The 18,532-nt window shown below is 41.2% G+C and overlaps 1 protein-coding gene across 2 annotated transcripts in view; it reads left to right on the top strand.

The window, feature by feature from the left end:
• ABCC5 (ATP binding cassette subfamily C member 5) overlaps nt 1-18,268 on the top strand; it is a 66,604-nt gene extending 48,336 nt beyond the window's left edge. For both annotated transcript variants that reach the window (XM_054282612.1, XM_054282609.1), the window contains 10 exons: nt 5,935-6,075; nt 6,729-6,880; nt 7,305-7,421; nt 8,582-8,817; nt 11,126-11,239; nt 12,258-12,370; nt 13,053-13,161; nt 14,530-14,757; nt 15,028-15,170; nt 15,845-18,268. In XM_054282612.1, the coding sequence (XP_054138587.1) occupies nt 5,935-6,075; nt 6,729-6,880; nt 7,305-7,421; nt 8,582-8,817; nt 11,126-11,239; nt 12,258-12,370; nt 13,053-13,161; nt 14,530-14,757; nt 15,028-15,170; nt 15,845-16,117 (1,626 nt within the window). In that variant the 3' untranslated portion in view covers nt 16,118-18,268. The remainder of the gene's footprint in view (nt 1-5,934; nt 6,076-6,728; nt 6,881-7,304; nt 7,422-8,581; nt 8,818-11,125; nt 11,240-12,257; nt 12,371-13,052; nt 13,162-14,529; nt 14,758-15,027; nt 15,171-15,844) is intronic.
• Nucleotides 18,269-18,532: the final 264 nt, after the last annotated feature.

Raw genomic sequence — 18,532 nt, 5'->3', positions numbered from 1 at the left:
TGCAAACTCCTGCCTCGACCCAGTCCTTGAGGATAAATTATGTCATGCACAATGTAGGAGTTTCTCTGGGGGTTTTGCCAACTGCTAACAAAATCAGGCCTTGCACAGCTAGGCTGGTGTTCCAGTGAGCCATGGTCAGGAGCTTTGAGAAGAACAGGGGTGATTCCACAGGTTCCTACAAGTTATCTGCTGAAAAAAGGGATGAGAAATGGCCCAAAACGCCCCTTTGGATGTAGCCATGTAGGTGCTTCCATGTCTGTGGATTCACTTTCTTCAGCAGTGAAATGCTTTGTAAATTCTGTCACTTCTTTTAAACCCCTGGTATTTAGAAGCACTTTATTCCCAGCCTTTTAGGTGCTGCTTATCAGATCTTGTGTTTTTAAGAAGTTTTTTAAGTTTTAAGTGAAAATATGAAGTTCTCACGGAAACATCAGTTCTGTTTATTACCATACAGTCTGGTTGGAAATTGAGGTGATTTTCATCATGTGGTTCATGAATCTATTTACAAAAGAGATGTATTTTTATGAGAGTCTTGCAACTTTGTTGCATCTATGTTGCTTAGAGGAATTGTCTCTCAGTCCTCTGATTTGGTGTTGCTGTTGCACTGGTCAAAACCAGTAAATGTGTAGATCTATTTGGCTTTTACAATGTATTTAACAAGAGCAGGAATTGAATAATAAAAGCTTCTTGCAGCACAACCCACAGGAAGTAAGTAGCAGGCCTTTCCTCTTGATAGGAAAGTCTTGTTGATTAGAATGTGTTTGCTGGGTGTTTTTCTGTCTAATTTTAATACTACATGGAAGATCACAAAAGTAATTTCATCCTTGGAATGATCTGGGTAGTCTTAATACATCGGCTCACTCAGAGTAGTGAGTTAGACATGAAGACTTTTATTGACAGGAGTTTCCTGTGGTCATATGGTGACTTTTTAATGTTCTAATCTTTCACTAGAACTGCAAAAATTAAGGAAGATTCTGTCACTTCTAAAGTCCAGATCCACTTGAATATTGTTCCTTTTCACCTTTGGAATTCCTGGCTTTAGTATTTCCTTGTACAATACTCTGCCATGTAGCTCACAGTGTGTTCAGAAAATTCCGTTCATTATTTTTTCCCGGGTTTATGAAGGAACCTGTCTCTTTTGTCCAGTCTCTGCCTTGTTTATGGTGAGAAGGCTTTAAAGCTAATTTGGCATTGCTGTGTGCTGTGTAATCGTTCTCAGTCTGGCTGAGCCACACCTCCCAAAGTACATGATAACGTGCTTTCCTCCTCTTGAACAAATTGTTTTATTTTAGGCCAGCCTGTGCTTTCCCCTGTGTTTTGCCAGCCCTGTTGCCAAAGGGGCAGCCTGTCCTGCTGAGTCTATGGAGAAGTGATCTCAGTATGACTGGAATACTGATCTGGCTTTGGGAATGTGAAAACCACTGGAAGGTTCAGGGTTGATGTGATGTTCATTTAGTCTCACCTTGTATTTATGTGTTGTCTCCTTGGCCCCACACACAGTCCTGTGTGGGTGCTGGAGGACATTTCTTCCATTCCCTCTATTGTTGTCTTGCTCCCCACGGATCAGAGGTGAGCTAGCTGTTCTTTATACTGTTCTTTGAAGTCTTTATTGTACCTTTAACAGTGTGTCCTGCTTCAGCTGAACTGAAGCTGCAAGGGCTCATGTCAAGATTATTGATGGTCACAGCACTGGGGACATGCACTGCCCTTCCCAAGTGATCCTGGAAAGCAGGAGCAGGCATGCTCACTGACATAAATCCTACCATGTTTGTTCACTCTCTGTTGTAGGTTTTGGCTGGCAAAATATTTGTCCTCTAGTAGCACCTGTTGTAGCCCTTCATGTTCAGCATGCCGAGCTATTTTGTTTGGATCCAAAGTGATTTGGTGCTATTGTAGTGCTCTCTGTCACTGCTGTTTTTTGGCCCAGCCCTGCACTTTAACAGGGATGAGTAACCCCTATGTGTATAAGGGTCAAATGGTTTATACTCATGTCTTGTAAATGTCCTGGCAGTCCCTTTTCTGTCAGTGAGGCACAGATTTACAATGTCAGACCTCTCTCTTATAAAAGTTCTATTTTCTTTGGCCATTCTAGGAATGTATTCTCCTTAGGTCAGGGTTTATTTTCTGTGGGACCTTTATCATACTTGTGGGACCTATAAAACAGTAAATACACGTTACAGTGCAGTGGGAATGTGTTGGCAGTAAGATCAGCAGCAGAGATAGTAGTGTTTAAAATTGGAAACCTGTTGTCTTGATAGACTTGCTTTGAGCCATCTGGACATGTTATTTGACTGTCCCATTATTTCTCATGTGGAGGAAGAAGCCAAGATCTTTGGTTGTTTGATGGACATTGAGAGACAGCTGAGAGATTAAATCTGCCTTTCACAGAGCATTCCAGCTCCCTGTGCTGTTAGGAAACCATATGCTCAGTACATCACCAGTTTCCATCAGAGGCAAGACTGTCACAATCATTGTGTATCTCTCCTGGTGTGGGCTGAAGGCACACAGTGATCAGATATATCAGGGACAATAGTCCTGTTCTTCCTCTCCTTCTCCCTCATCCCTTACTTCTTGGTAATACTCTTGTGTGATATTTTCTTTTTTCCTTCCCTAGAGAGAAAAATCTGCCCCTGTCTCTTGCCCACTGTGTCATTTCTCTGATTTGGCAGTGCACATCTTAATGGCAGTGCTATTTTCTTTCCTTAAATGCAAATCCTCCTCTGGGTTCTGGTACAAAAATTATAACATTTCCTCATCTTCAGGATTTAGCAGAAAGGACAGCTCTCTTTGCAGTGCTAAAAACATCCCTGTAATTCCTTAGATTTGTCTTGATTCCTCAGTCCCCATAGAAGGACTTGCTGCCCAGGTGTGCCTTGCTTCTGTCACGTGCTCTGCATCTCAGGTGTTTTGTTTACTTTGTCATCAGATAGAGCAGCTTGTTTGCCTAGAACAGAAGCTGTGGCTTTGCAGCTCTTCTGCCACCTTCATCAATAATGCATGTAGAAACATGGAGAGGTTTAAAATTAAAAGAGGCTTAGCTAATTGCCTTTGTCATTTGCCAGATTTGGGCAAAAGATTATGATCTAAGTCAATAAAAATTATACTCTTGGCAGGTGTCTTATAAAGTGTGGACTTCTTTGCAGTATGTGGGCAGGGGAAAGCCTGGGCTGCCAAAAGCCTTTGTTCAGCAGAGGAATCATGCAGCAGGTCTTTTAATTGAAATGCACCACAGAACAGCTTTAATGTGTGAACAGCTTTCCTGTATACATGAAAAGCTAGATAAAAATGAAGAGCTTGATGATGATGTCATGTGTATTTCCCAAGGGGAAGTGCAGGAGGGATTTGCATGTGGAGTAGATGATACAGCCCCAAATGCTGCTCTGTCCCTATGCTCCACCAGCAGCACCCTGTGCCTCTCACTCCTTTCTGGGTTGCTGCTTATACTCATTTTCCCCAGCCCATAGCCCTGCCTCTGTCCAGCAGCATAGCCTGGTCTATTTATATTACAGATCTATTTATATTGTTTCAGGATAACTTTCATCATTGTTCCAAGTGTGTCTGGAAAGAGAGACAGAGGCTTGCCATGTAGCTGCAGACGTTAGAAAACAGGGGAAAAAAATACTTCATCCTCTGCAAATGTTTTCCCGCTTGGCTTGTGGGGCTGGTGTTTCACTTAACTTCAACCAAATGTCAAATAAAGCAGGACTGGTTGAAAAGAAGTTGTCCTTAATTTATGGAGTTTCTTGTAAACAAGAATCAACTCTTGGTTCCTCTTCCCTTCCTGCTTATGTTTTCCTCCTGCACTGCTCAGGGAGAACTTCCCCTTGTCTCTCTGCTGTAAAGACATTCTCTGTCAGCCCTTTTTCCTTCCTACTCAAGTGTTGCAACTTAGGTGTGGTGGTGCCTTATCTCTCTGTTTTCTTTGTTAGCCTCTTCTGTCTCTCAAAAAGCAAAGGAAACAATGTTTTGAAGATGAGTCTCTTCAGCAGGGCCAGCGATAGGATTGGAAGTCAGACTTTGTGATGCAAGCACAAAGCCACTGCTCAGATGAGTGTTTTTAAAAGGCATTGGGGCAGAAATTGAAATGTAATTTCTGAGCCTCTTCCCTGGATCCTTAGAAAACTACTACCCTGTATTAAATACAGCACCTTCATTTTTTTGTAAATGTGTGTTCTGGGTGGAAGCTCCTAGTTACTGGTGTGTAAAGAGACATGTGTCCCCAGATGCCTTCTGGAACAGCTGTCTCTAGTTCCATAACGTGGCATTGCAGACATTATATTCATTGCTGTGAAAAGCAGGTATCTATGAGAAATGTACTGGAAATCTGTAGCTGTGTAGGTGCCCCTGGGCTGTGACCCAGGGTTGTGGGCAGTGCTACACTGAAATGCAGCACATGGGTGTGAACAGACAGGGCTCCTCAGAAAGTCCTGCTTGATTCTGGCCCTACAGGCTCGAAATAGAAGAGGGTAATCTTAAAACAAATTTCAAGAGACTAATTTTACTTTTAGATAAAGGCTTTTAATTTTGTAATTCCTCTCTCCTTTGCCAGCAGAAGTGTGAGACTCCATGGGAATAACTGAAACTGCTGACTCTGTTTCCTCTCCTCACCTTTCACTGATCCCTGGGGGGGCTGCTGCAGTGGATGATTTGGGAGAGGAGCACACTGGCATCTGAGGAAAAAGGTCTAAAGGCAAGGGAAGAAGATAACAAAAAGTAACCTTATAGGACAGAAGGAAACAGAGAAAACTTTAACTTCCAAAGGTTAACTAGGAGACAGAGTTGTAACATGTTGTTAAAATGTGAGCAGACTTGGTACCCAGGTTTCTCTTCTGTGTTTTGTTGCTTTCCCTTGAGGACTAAAACTTAACTAGTATTTGCACTAACTGCTGTTCCCTGATCTCAGATTTATTGGTTGCTTTGATCTAAGAATTCAGCAGACTCAGAAGTTTTATTCCTTGTGCTTGACTGTTTCCAAGACTTCCAGTGGTTCAAATTTTATTGCACATTTCACAATATTTGATATTTTCCATCAGAGTTCAGCTCCAGAGTTCTAGGATTACAAGGAAATCCTTATTTAAAATTGCTCCTATACTTCAAAGTTGGAGGCAGGGAGCATGTGAAAGCACAAACATTTGAAACAGAAAGACCAAAAGGCAAATAATTGGACTTTTTCTTATTATTCTTAATCTGTTCTAATTATTTGCTGAGGGTCTGACTTGTGATTTATTTGCTGTTTGGTACTGAAAATTGACATGCTCAGCGGTGTGTTTTGTTGGCTTTTCTTTTGTGACCACCCAGAATCTCCTTATCCATTCTGTAAAAAGGGGCCTCCAGTGTCCTTGACCAGATGTTTTCTTACATATACCGACTTTTTTGCATAGTGTCAAAATGTTTGATGCTTCAGCCAGGAGGGCAGTGTCAGGGTCGCAGATAATATTGTGTACACTGTTCAGCTCCAGGGATTTTTGGTTTGTGGATTTGGATTTGTTTTGGGTTGTGTTTTTTTTTTTTTTTCTTTTCAGCTTTTATGTTACCTGACCCCTTCTATTCCTATTCATATTGAGTTTTAAAGATGGAGATAGCCAGAGTACTCCCTTTGAGAAGAAGGTTGTGGGGATGTTTGTTAGGGACTTGTTATTAACCAAGCAAATTGATATAACAGAAATAGTGGCTGGAAGTCACTATGTTACATGTCACCACTCAGTGTTCAGACAGTAAGAAATTTTCTGAGTATTCCCAGCAAATAAAGCAGAGTAGAAAGATGTATTGTTAGAGATGGAAATGTGCCCTGTGCCAGGTGTTCATCTGGGGAGCTAAACAGCTGAGGTGGTGCTTCTCCCCCACAATCCTCTTCATGCACATTTTGTTTTTGGCAGCTCATCCTTATCACATTGTCTGTTTCCCTCATCTCTTCTTCCCATCGTGTTTCAACAGATCTGGTGGCTGGATCCAGAGCTGACATATGGCAATGCCAAGCCCTTTGTCTTCACCCAGGGACACTCAGTGTGTAACCGCTCCTTCTTCCCGTGCTTCGACACCCCTGCAGTGAAATGCACCTACTCAGCTACTGTCAAGGTAAGGGATGCCTGGGGATGGTTCACAGAGCTCTTAGCTGCTGTTAACTTGTGAAAGTGTAGTTACATCATGTATTTCTAGCAGTTTACATCTGCTAAAAATATTGTGATTCAGTGTTATAAAGAATACTGAATTTTTTAGGTCTAATTCTGGTTCTTGGGCCAGAATCAGGGTAGTGCCACAGAGGTAACTCTGTTGCCTACTATGTGTGGGTCTTGCCTTCCTTGTACTCAGTGCTGAAAGAGTAATTGTGAAATAAAAATATGAGAGAGAATTTGGCTGGCCCCTTCCAATAGTGGTTATTGATGATGATAATACTCAACTCTATTGTACCAATTTTTGAAAGAAAAAACCTGAAGTCTTTTGAAATCATCATCAAATAATGTTGCATTTTGTATAGATGAAATAATTTAATATGTAGGTGCTTTTGGCCAGCTGGCATATAGGAGGAGTAATATCTTCAGTTGGTATGTTTTCATGGATTGGGCAGATTGTGGTATAAAACCTCACAGAAATGTTATATTTTGTGTTATGTAAATGATTATTTTTAATGTATATCATCAGGCATAGATGAAAATGAACTAGAGATGTGTGGTTCAGTCATTCAGCTGTGATTATCTGGTGAGTTGATGTGTATGATGATGGTCTTCCAGGCTCCAGCAGGCATACAGGTGTTGATGAGTGCCACCCAAAGTTCCTACCTAGAAGAGGAAGGTGTATATCAATTTTACATGGAATATCCAGTTCCTGCTTACCTAGTGGCCCTGGTGGCTGGAGACCTCATACATGCAGACATAGGTCCAAGGTAAGATTTGCAGTGAGTTCATTCTGCATTTTATGTCTCTGTACAGTGCTTCATACTGTAAAGTAGCAAGGATTTGAGTAATTGAAAAGGGAACAGTTGGGTTCATGAGCTGTGAGCACAGAGACTTTGAAGTGTAGTTGGGTATAAAGAAATTCATGGCACTGCACTGGCAAAGATATATTCCTCTTCCATAAATGTTGCCTAGTGTTCCCTGAAGTCATTACAGCTCCTTTCTCGTAGCCTTGTTGAGGGATTTTTGGTTACCTCTTGCCATGTTCCATGGAGCATTAGTCTAGGAAGGCCCAGGTCTGGGAGGTCTCCTTGCTCTGTTACCATACATGGAAGTGTGGTAAGGCTATTTTTTTTTTCTAAGAGATAATTCAGTTTGCTGAAGTATCACCTGATGTTTTCTGTTTTCTGACAGGAGCAGAGTGTGGGCAGAGCCTTGCCTGCTGCCAACAGCCATCAGCAAACTTTCTGGCATTGTGGAACGCTGGTTGACTGCTGCAGAGAGTCTGTATGGCCCCTATATATGGGGAAGGTGAGCTTAATCAGTCTCCTGGGAATGTGCAATGGGAACAAAATAAAACAGTATTGAGAAATGATCATGCTTTCTCCCTATAGCAGGGCAAACTAGCACTTCAGCTGGCAGCATTGTAGTAGTTGAAAAAAGACTCTGGAGTTTTGTCTCCACAAGTGGCAGGAAGGACCATGGAGACATGAGGGTATTTTAGCTGGTTTGCAGTGGAAAGATCCACTGTTTAGGAATCTCCAGTTTGAACTGGAGGTTTCTAAACAGTGGTTCTTTCCTGAGGAATGAAGGTTTTCATACTACAGTGTTTTGTGATGTAAGTCCAGCACTGGGCCAGACACCATTTAAAATGTATGGTTGTTTTATTTATCTCATTTATTTCTGCATTTATTGTGGCATGCCTGAGAATACTGAATATCTCAGTATAGACTCATTGAGAGTCCAAATCCCCCAAACCAACATTAATAGCTCTTGAAAAGCTTGACTATATATGAAAAAAGAGTGGTTTTGAGAGAATGCTTGCCTCTTTGGATGGGAGAAAATGTTTACGAAGGTTTCCTATATTTCTTTGCTAAAGGTAAGCAGGAAGATCGCCTTGTTGTTGATTTGACAAGTATTGCTTGAAATAATGTGAGAACATGGCCCAGTGTGCCAGTGCTGATCACTGGTAAACAAATATTACTGTTGTGTTCCAAAGCAGACAGATTAAAGTTATTTTGATGACACTGCATGTGTAGGAAATCAATTCCTTCATTGACAGCTTCCTAGCCTCTCTCTTTCCTGGGAGCCTCTGGGGACTCAACACTGTGTTCCACTACTGTTTATAGTGTAAACAGTTTTTGTGGCTCCCAGATATACAACTTGTGATGAGTTTGTGTGTGTGAAGGGAGCACAATGCTTCTTTTGATGACATCAAAAGACTGTCAAGTCTTTACATCCAAACATAAGCAGGTCCTTGCCAACAAAATAAATTGTGATCCTCTGTTCAGAAGAATTAGGCAACACTGGTATATAAAGTTTGTTCCTGAAGTCACAAGAAGGTCTCAGAAGAGCCTTCCCTAAAGAAAGAAAAATGTTACCGTGTCTTCTGAAAACAGAAAATGTTACTGTGTGTCTTCTAGCTGGAATTTACTCATGTCCTTTCTTCTTTCTTCTCTCTCTCATTTTAGATATGACATTGTTTTTCTTCCTCCTTCCTTCCCTATTGTTGCCATGGAAAACCCATGCCTGACCTTCATCATCTCTTCCATTCTGGAGAGCGATGAGTTTTTGATCATTGACGTCATTCACGAAGTTGCCCACAGCTGGTTTGGGAACGCGGTCACCAACGCCACGTGGGAGGAGATGTGGCTGAGCGAGGGCCTGGCCACCTACGCACAGCGCCGCATCACCACCGAGACCTACGGTACAGCTCCAGAGCTCCTCCTGTGCTCCTTCCTACCACAGCTCTGAGCTGCCTGCTCCCAGTGTTTGCCTTGGAAGCTCAGAAGTCTGTAGGGAGCTGGTTTTCAGTTAGGCTTTGTTTTATTTCTGGAACGCACACCCACACACAGCCCCAAAGTTTGTGTTGAGCATGTTGCATACTTAGAGTTTGACGTTGTCTTGGCTTTAGTGGGCTCAATACCAGATATGGTACCAGGGGCTTTGAGTGAGGTGAGTTAGCACAGTGCTGTGGGGACTTGGAGCTACTGTTGGGTACCAGGCAGGGGCTGATATGTCAGAGCAAGGTCAGCAGAGGATGCGTCAGAGAAAGATGTAAGAAATCTTATAAAAGTTACATTGTGAAACAACTGTCCTCTGAACAAGTGTCTTTTTAATTCTGATCAGTTAGTAGCTGCCTACTGTTAAAAAGAATGATGGCAGTAGCATTAAAAAAACGTGCAGATTTATGTAGCTGTTTATGTGCTGGAGGCTTCCTGCAGCATTGTAAACCCTGCCTTTACTTGTGTCAGTGAATTTCACAGGTCAGTTTTATGATGCTGTCTTTAGAATATATAAGTAGTAAATTATTCCTCTTTCTTTTAAGTTTAATTGGCTTGTTATTGAAGTGAATAATAGGAATGTATGCTTTTCTAGTTTGTCCTGTTATGTTCTTAAAAGCCAGTTCCATGTGTTTTCTCAAGCATCCAATGTAAACAATCTTAGAAAAGTTCCTAGAAATCTTGACAGCAAAAATGTTTAGATGAAAGCATTTGTTTTTATTCATGTATATTGGTTTTGGACATGAACTGATGACAAGTTTAGGCAAAGAAGTGCTCTGAGCATCTATGGAGATGTTACAATGCATATTATATATCTTTGAAAGCTGTTTTATGTTGAGTAATTCTCAGTGAGTAGTGCTGTCCTAAGTCACATTATGCATGGCAGTAATGTGGGTAGGTCAGCAGATATCAACCTGTTCATCATCTTAGTCTGTTCCATCCAACATAGAACAAAATCCTTTCTGATTTTGGTCTATTCTCTAGAACTGGTTGTTTCAAGAAGCATTTGCTGGGAGACTAAAAAAATGTCTTTCCCTGTGCAATTCTTTAGTAAGCTCTTTCTCCATTCTATTTTGTTTCCAAGACAGACCTTTGATCTAAATCTTACCCTCTCTGACATAATTTCTGGAGTCTTTTCTGTTGATAGTAAGTAGGTATCTTTGCAATTATATTGTTTAGGGAAATTTGAGTCCACTGACTACCACTCCTCTTGGATCTTGCTTAATTCTCCTCTCTGTAGCTTGAAGTAATTGCCCTTAACACTAGTTACCCTAGTTCTTGCTTTCCCCTGGGAAGCAGGTCCACTTCCTTCTCTGCTCATACAGCTTTTTTTGTTTTCCAGATATATCCTGGTTCTTAATTCACATTTGGCTATGTAGGATTCAGGTGTTACACTGAGAGTCTGAGGTTGTGTTATGTTACAAACCCTGACTTCAGGTTAAAAACTCAGCAAAGAAGGCTAAAATTTTAATAGTTATGGATGTTAAGTATCTTCTGAATCTGAAAATCCATTTTCTGCAGCTTCTAATGTCTGAAAGGGCATAGGAAAGATCTCTTGCCTTGGCAGTGTAATACAGCTGGTTTGGTTTGAAAACATGGAATGCTGTATATTGCAGTTAGGGAGAAGGAGGAGCTTACCCAGTCACAGCTGTAAAAAGTCCTAATGAGAGCAAGGTGAAATACTTAGGGCAAAAACCAGGTAGGATGATAGATAAAGCTTTAAAATATACCCAGGATCTGTAATACAATAACCAAATCCAGTTCTTTTCTCTTTCCACTCAAGAGGTGACATTTGCTTAGTAATTCTTGGCACTGAGTATGGAATTGTGTTTACTGTTCTACCAGTGACAGTATGCTTTTGAAGCACTTGATTGCTCCCTGAAAGTTACCTGTACAGTACTTTTTTCAGTGCTGCCCTCCTTATCTTGCAAGAACTGATGAGATGATGTCAAGAGTGTAAACTTCAGCATAGTTTTCATGCTGTTTTGGTTTCCAGTGCAGCCTGATGCATGATCATAGTGAGGAAATACACTGGGTTAGGCTCTGACTTCCATTACCAATTACAAGGATGTTCTGCACTCAAGTTCCTCTGCCCTTACATTACTGTGATTCTGTCTCACTGTTCTGTCTTTTGCACTTGCAGCAGCTTTTAGTTTGTCCCTGTGCCAGTCCTGCACAGATCAGCTTTTGCTGATCATTTTCCCACAACTAACAAGTTACTTTCTGGGGTAGGAGCTGCCTTCACATGTTTGGAGACTGCATTCCGCCTCGATGCTCTCCACAGACAGATGAAGCTCCTTGGAGAAGACAACCCGGTCAGCAAGCTTCAGGTTAAACTGGAGCCAGGTATTGCTTTTGGCTGAGGCTGCTCTACACAAAATTTTACACCTCTGTATATCCATGGTGAAATATTCACAAAAAATTACTAATATTTACATATCTTTTTGAAAAAAAAAAATTGTTTGTAAAAACAAGTCTAAAAACAAGTAAGGAAGTTTTGCTTTCAAGCTTTTCTCAAGGTTGGATAACTCTATAGATACTGTTCTGTGTAAGAACAGACTTACTGAGTAGAAAGCATGTGAAAAACTGCCTTGAAAGCTGTGTGGGTTTGCAATTCTGGACATGTAAAATAAAGTATTTAAAATGGAAATATTTGGGAACATAATATAAAATCCTCTGCTATTCAGTGTTTCTCTCTTTATGTGTTCATGTAAGAACTATGTATGTATTTAGCATGCAGATAAACAGGTCATGCTTTGAGTTGAGCTGTGCAGAGGCTGTTTGGTTATTCCCTGAGCAGATGCATGACTGCACTCCAGATTTACCTGTCTCCTTCACTGGTAGTTCTCTAGGTCTGTGGTCACAGTTGGGTGGGTGAAGCTGTCTTCTATCTAGATGATATTTGAAACAACCTAAAATGCAAGTGGAGATGATACTGGAGTCAAATGAAATGGAAAAGCTGTGTGAAAGCCTGAAGAAAGGAGCAAGTGGTGATTACCTTTTATTGATATCTTTGAAAACTTGTGGTATGGTAATTCCCAGAACCTGGCACTGAAAAAAGAAAAAATAATTTGTTTTCATGTTCCAGATCTGTTTTCAGTGACCTCTAGTTTGAAGTGGCTTATTCCTTTGGGAGTTACTACTTTCCTTACAATGACTGATTTAAAAAAAAAATAAATTTTCAGGCTGTGTCTTTGGATTGCATCTATTTATTTACTGCAGTAACTTAAATGTACTGACAACAAGCTTAGTTTTTATTAAGTCACTATGTCTCACCTTGGTGGTCTCTAAGGAATCTGTATAACTCAAAAGAGGCTGGAAATCACTCTCCTCATTAGTTTCTTATCATGTTGTCTTCTTTCAGGTGTAAATCCCAGTAATTTAATGAACCTCTTCACCTATGAGAAAGGCTACTGCTTTGTTTACTACCTGTCCCAGCTCTGTGGTGACCCCAGACACTTTGACTCCTTCCTAAGAGTGAGTGTAAATATGTGTTTTCTTGAGATTTAGAGCTGATTTTTTGTTGCCATTTTTTTTCCCCCCAGATTCTTTCACTGTGACTAATTGTTAAGGGTGAAGTTGAATACAAATGTGTCAGAGATTGAGGAAAGTTGTGGGCTTGTCAGCTTACATGAATCTTTGTACAAAATTTCTAAGATTGAGCTCATGAGGTGCTAGATACAGAGCAGTAGTATATAATTGTTATCACTTGTTCTGTCCTCCAAGTAATTAGAAAGCTGTTCCAGCACAGGTTGTGTGTGACTGGAAAGATGTTAATTGATTCACTACTAAAAAGTGTTAACTTGGATTTTTTACCCAGGGTGACAAAGGGTTTGAGTTACTGTATTGGGGCAGGTTGGTGCCTGGAAGCACACTTACAAAACCTATAGAAAATTATCAGCTACTGCTTTGTTTTGGAAAAGGAAAATGAAATTATACTCAGCTGTCAATGTATTTGCAGCTACTTTCTTTTTTCTTGTTTCTTTATTTAACTGGGTGAGGAGGGAGAATATTTTTCTTCATTTTTTAAAAAACCTTCAAATAATTGTTCCTACTTTTATGCTTGTATTTTTTTGTTGTTGTTGTGGCATGCAGTGATTCTACATTAAAAGGAAGCTGTCTTACTCCTGATCATAATTTGAACGTTTTACTATTTTAGGCCTACATTGAGAAGTATAAATTTACCAGTGTTGTGGCTCAAGATCTTCTGGATTCCTTCCTGAATTTTTTTCCAGAGCTGAAAGAGCAATGTGTTGAGAGCAAAGCAGGTAGGAGATTTACTAAGCTAACTGTAAACACTGTAGAAAACCTGGTTGATGATTTTTGTGCTTGGCTTGGAGGATGCACAGGGAAATGCTAAGGCAAACAAAATAGTTCAGCAACAACCAGATGTTCTTGACAGAATTTGTGGCTACTGCCTCTGCACTGGGGAATGAGAACCTCTGAAATTGCTGACAATTTTGTAATTAAGGGACAATTAGCTAATTGTCCCTTGGTTAACTTTCTCATTAACTCACCTTCACTCTGCAGACAGAATGATCAGTGCTTGTGAGATTTACAGATGCTTAAATGCAGGGAAAAGGTGAACACGCTTTGAAATTTAATCTATTTTAATAACAGAAAGCATGCTTTGAGAACTGTAACTTCCCCAAGATCCTGCCCATACATATAAAATCTCTTCCAGAATGTTTCACTTTCCCTTATATTCTCTATTTATAGCAGTTGGTGGATTTGTGGAAGATCTGTGGTCTCCCAGGTGCTTATTATCTCACTTTCTTAAGGAAATGAGACTCCTGTTATCTTGCCATGTGTCCATCCCTGTGAATAGCTATTGAGCCCATTGGACAGTAAGAGTACAGCTCTTAAGGATACTGGGTGCCTACAGGATTTGTGGAGAGGAAACTGACTGTGGAAATGAGTTTTCTGTGGGAAAAGCTGCAGCATGAGCTCGGCAGTTCTGTGTTTTATTTGGCCCACTGGTAGGCTAATGAGTTAACCACAGAAGTTGCTAATTTTTGCCTGGCTAATATTCAGGGCATGCAGAAAGTGGGAGTTTTAGCATAGATGGTGTGGAACAGGTAGTATTGCCATGGGTTAGAAAAGTACAGAGGTGGTAAAAGGCCAAGAGGAGCAGCTGGAAAGCAGGCTCTGCTGCTTGTGAAGAAACTTTCTTTTTTAATTAGTTGCATAAATAAATATAAATTGCTTGGGTTTACTGGTAGGTAGGAGGAGTTTAGTCATCCCTCTCACCTCCTTTTTTTATAAAATGGGTTTTCTCCATATTTGTCAGTCTTCCTCAAAATTCTGAGAGAGAAATGCAGGCATACAAATATTAGAGCATAACTTGAACATAGATACTTGTCAGCCTGGCTGCCTTGAAAGCATGTGTGTTTCTTGTACTTACTGTACTGCTGAGCTCTAGAAAACTCACAGTGAGGTTTGGACCAGTGTTGCTGGCACTCTTCCAGGTTCCACAGGCTGTCCCAGTGAGGCTGCTAAGACTGTTGTGTCACTATAAGTAGTGGTTGCTGTTGTTACAACCTCCCTTAACTATGCTAGAAGCAATCCTGAACTTTGAGGCAGCCAAGCCACCTGCAGAGATCTCTGCTCCACATTTTTGGCGCTCCTCATTCCAGGACTGGAGTTTGAACGTTGGCTCAATGCTACAGGACCTCCGTTAGCTGAGCCTGACCTATCTCAGGGATCCAGTCTGACCAGACCAGTGGAGACACTCTTCAAACTCTGGACCACAGAGCCTCTGGACTCTGTTGCTGCTGCCAGCAGTGCTGACCTCACTAAATGGAGAACGTTCCAAACTGTGCTTTTCCTGGACAGATTGCTGGATGGATCACCACTGCCACATGGTGAGTACTCTTTCCAGGATAGTAGAAAATTATCTGTGGAATAATTGATGGAATTCTACAGATCCCTGCCTCTGGTTGACATTATAATTCATGTAAAGTCAGGTTGATGTCCCAGGCCATGTCACAGGGGGATTGGAATAGGTGATCTTCAAAAGTCTTTCTCAGCCCAACGGATTCTGTGATTCTGAGATTTGATGAGTTATTATCTGATGACCCTCAAAATTGACAAAATAGGTCATAGTTCTTTCTCTGTGTATGTGCTCTCTTCAGAGGTGATAAAAAAGCTCTCGGAATGTTACTCCTCTCAGCTGGACTCCATGAATGCAGAAATCCGTATCCGCTGGCTGCAGATTGTAGTCCGAAATGACTATTACCCAGACCTTTACAAAGTCCGTCGCTTCTTGGAAAACCAGGTACTAACTGCTGGATTAAACTCACTGCACCTCTCAGTGCATGAGACATGTGCATGAGACATGCGACGTGAAAGACCTTGGAACTTCTGCTTCCTGGCCAAGTGTAGCCCAGGTGTGTTGCGAAGGGGCTGAGCATGGCTCACCTGCTAGCGGTGGGGAGGAATGGGCAGATGTAATTTCAAATGCCTACAGATAATCTCTGTTTTTCTAGCCTGACTCAATACCCTTGTCCCAGCTCTGCCCCATGCATTTTATGTATTGCTTTGCAGCAGCCCTGGCTTTTCTAGACCACAAGTTTTTGCACTACTAAATCATGTGATTATTTGAATATTTACACTTCAAGCAAGGCTAGGGCTCATCGAGTTCTTTTCAGTAGTTGTTATTGTGCTGGAGCAAAAGGTTAATGCATGTGTTCAGTGTGGCCTCTTCTATTTGGCCTTTAAAAATAGTTCTGTTATTTGTGGAAGTAGCTCAGTCTCAGAGAGCAGATTTTTTTTTTTTTTTACCATTCATAAAAATCCTTGCATCAGACTTAGAATAGACTCATCTGTCTTTTGAAGAAATGTGTTGTTTGCAGTCTGAAGTTACTCAGGGCTGTTGGAGTGTAGCTGTAGAAGAGCTGAACTTCTTGACTTTCATTGAAATGTTTTTGTCTTGTTTTCCTTTTTTTGTAGATGTCTCGGATGTACACAATTCCACTTTACGAGGACCTTTGCACTGGCACTCTCAAGTCTTTTGCCTTAGAAATTTTTTACCAGACCCAAAACCAGCTGCACCCCAATTTGCGGAAAACGATCCAGCAGATCTTATCCCAGGGCTTGAATCCACTTCCTGCCATAGACACTACAGCAGTCACTACAGACACACCAGCAATGGTGCTTGAGGACAAAGTCTCAGAGGCCACAAATGGTGCCATTTCACTCAGGGATGTCAACGTGTCTGCTTAGATCACCAGTTCATGCCAGCCACGAAGCTTGAAAATGGGGACAGGAACAGAGGAAAGATACCAAGCGTTGCCTCCTTTCCCTCAGCCTTGCAGCTGCAGTGTGTTGTAACTGGATTTCTTTCCCAAAACACAAAGCAAATGTGCCTTCAAGTATCCAGTGTGTAATACTGCCAGGTTTCAGAGATCTCCACCAGCTGTGTGATGAATATTTTGATTCAATTTTTACTGGGCAGGGACTCCTGGGCTGTTGCTTCTCCATGGAAAGTGGATAGTTCCCTTTCCTGAGGCTCTTCTGGATGGTTTCTTCAGATTTGTTGTTTGGTGGGAGGGTGTTCTTTTTCTTCTTATTTTTTCTTTTTGTCTGAGGCCACTGAGGCTGTGGAGTATGTCCTACTTGCTGTGTGTATGTTGCTGGGGAGTGTGTATGTGTCAAGCTGTCATTGTCCTAATATTTGGGCTAAAGTTCTGCAAAGGAGAGACTCAGGAATTGTTAGTGGCAGCAAACATGTTTTCATGTTATGCTCCTTCCTGTGACAGAGTTATTGTGATTTGGAAGGAAGGGGACTAATGCTTAAATGAGAAACTAATTTTAAATAGCTCCTGTTCCCCCCTGCCCATAGGTGGCTAAATAACAATAATAATAATAATGATGATGCTCTTTATATATATTAAGAAATATATAAAAAAGAACAGGGAAACATTATGATGGATTTGAAATCCTTCTGCTAACCCTACCCTCAGTTTTCCCTTTGCACTCAATGGGACAAGCAATAAAGAAATGTGTAGGCTTGAATTTCCAAAGTTAAAATTAGGTTCCCAAATGCCATCAATTCTGGTACTAACTGGATGCCTAAATCTTTTTAACTGTTTTGACAAGTCTAGCTGCAACCTTTGCTAGTGTGTCAGGATGTGTGGGACATGCATCAGATGCACTCTGTGTCTTCTATTCTGTCCTTTTGGAGGAATTACCAAGACCTGTAATTTTTTTAAGATCCCCAGCATATCTTGGCCTGTAGGTCAGCCATGAAAATATCCATGTGAAGATTTTACTGCCTTGAATAATGTTTGCCTGAGTAACAGTGGCCCTGTCATATGATAATCTGAGGGAAGCACCATTTTTCTTGATGTGAAACTTTTAAGTCCCACTTTACCCAAGTCTGTTTTCTGACTTATGGTGGGAGTAAGGTGCCATTTCATTTCCCTGGTGTGCTGTTTCTCTGGATCACTGGCCAGCCATGTAGGATGGTAAGACACTGTCTTCCCTCTGTGCTGTTTGTTCTCAGGAAGCCAAGGGTAAAGTGTCCTGGGGTATTGCAGAGTACAGGTGATGGTTCTTAGACTCTGTGCCACAAACTTTTTAACATGTGAGTACCTGTGTGCTCTCTGTGAGCTTCCACAAGGCATCTCTGAGCTGATGCATCTCCAGGATAGTATGAACAAAAGGCAAAACATTTGGAAAAGACTCAGCTAACAGAGATGTGAGAGAGAAATTGTTTTATACTCCAGGGCAAATTTTAGTCCTGCTATGGGGATCTGCATAGACAGGAAGAGGAGGAAATTTGGGAGGGCTTTGTTTTCTTCACCAAAAGTATCTGTTTACACCCATGTGTGGATGAGGACTTAGGTGCTGTTACTGGATCTACATTTTCTGGCTTTAAATTAATTTGGATTTCACCATAGCCTTAGCCTGGGCTGAACTGGGATAAAGCAATAATAAACTCAGGCCTCTGTAGTGCTTCATTAGTTTTAAAAATGGGCCATCAGCAATTTTGGGCTTCAGAACTTCAAGCTCTGCTCTTTGCTCCTTGAATGGGATTATCTTTTAAATTCTGTTTTGTTTTCCCAGAAAGGATGGAGAATGATGTTTTCTACACAAATCTCTTTCCTTTTCATTTGTTGTTCTATTGAAAGAGATTTGTACAAGCTGACTTTACACTTCCGGAGCTGCTGCTGTTGGTGCTGCGTCTCCTGGGCCCCACTGCCAGCAGCGGCAGCCTGGTCGAGACCAGGAACCACTAGCGATTTTTGGAATCACGGGCCTCTGCTCTAACATATTTTATTTAGTGGGAGAATGTTTGTGACCCTGGTGGGAATTTTTCATTTACATGGATGCCTTATGATGATTGTCAAATTAAACTAAGCTTTGTGACAAGTTCAGCCTTTTGGGCAGTTTTTTGGTGTCCCTGCTGTAGCTGCGTGGAAGAGCTAACTTGGTACATTTTCTTTGTTTTGTTCTTTTCTGGGATGCAGCATAGAGGGAGTTTGGAAGCTCTTTCAAAGCTACACAGGAAGGTGCTGGAGAGGTGGCAAAAGCAAACAATCAAAAATAAATATTGTCTATTGTTACTAGAACCGACTGAAATACATCAAATCAGCTCTGTGTTTGCATAGACACCCATCAGAGCAAGGAAATGCT

This window comes from Melozone crissalis, unplaced genomic scaffold (genome assembly GCF_028551555.1).
Source record: "Melozone crissalis strain CALT ecotype California unplaced genomic scaffold, PUWL_Pcris_2 ptg000034l_1, whole genome shotgun sequence".
Taxonomy (NCBI): Eukaryota; Metazoa; Chordata; class Aves; order Passeriformes; family Passerellidae; genus Melozone; species Melozone crissalis.
This window is presented reverse-complemented; position numbering and strand designations above follow the sequence as displayed.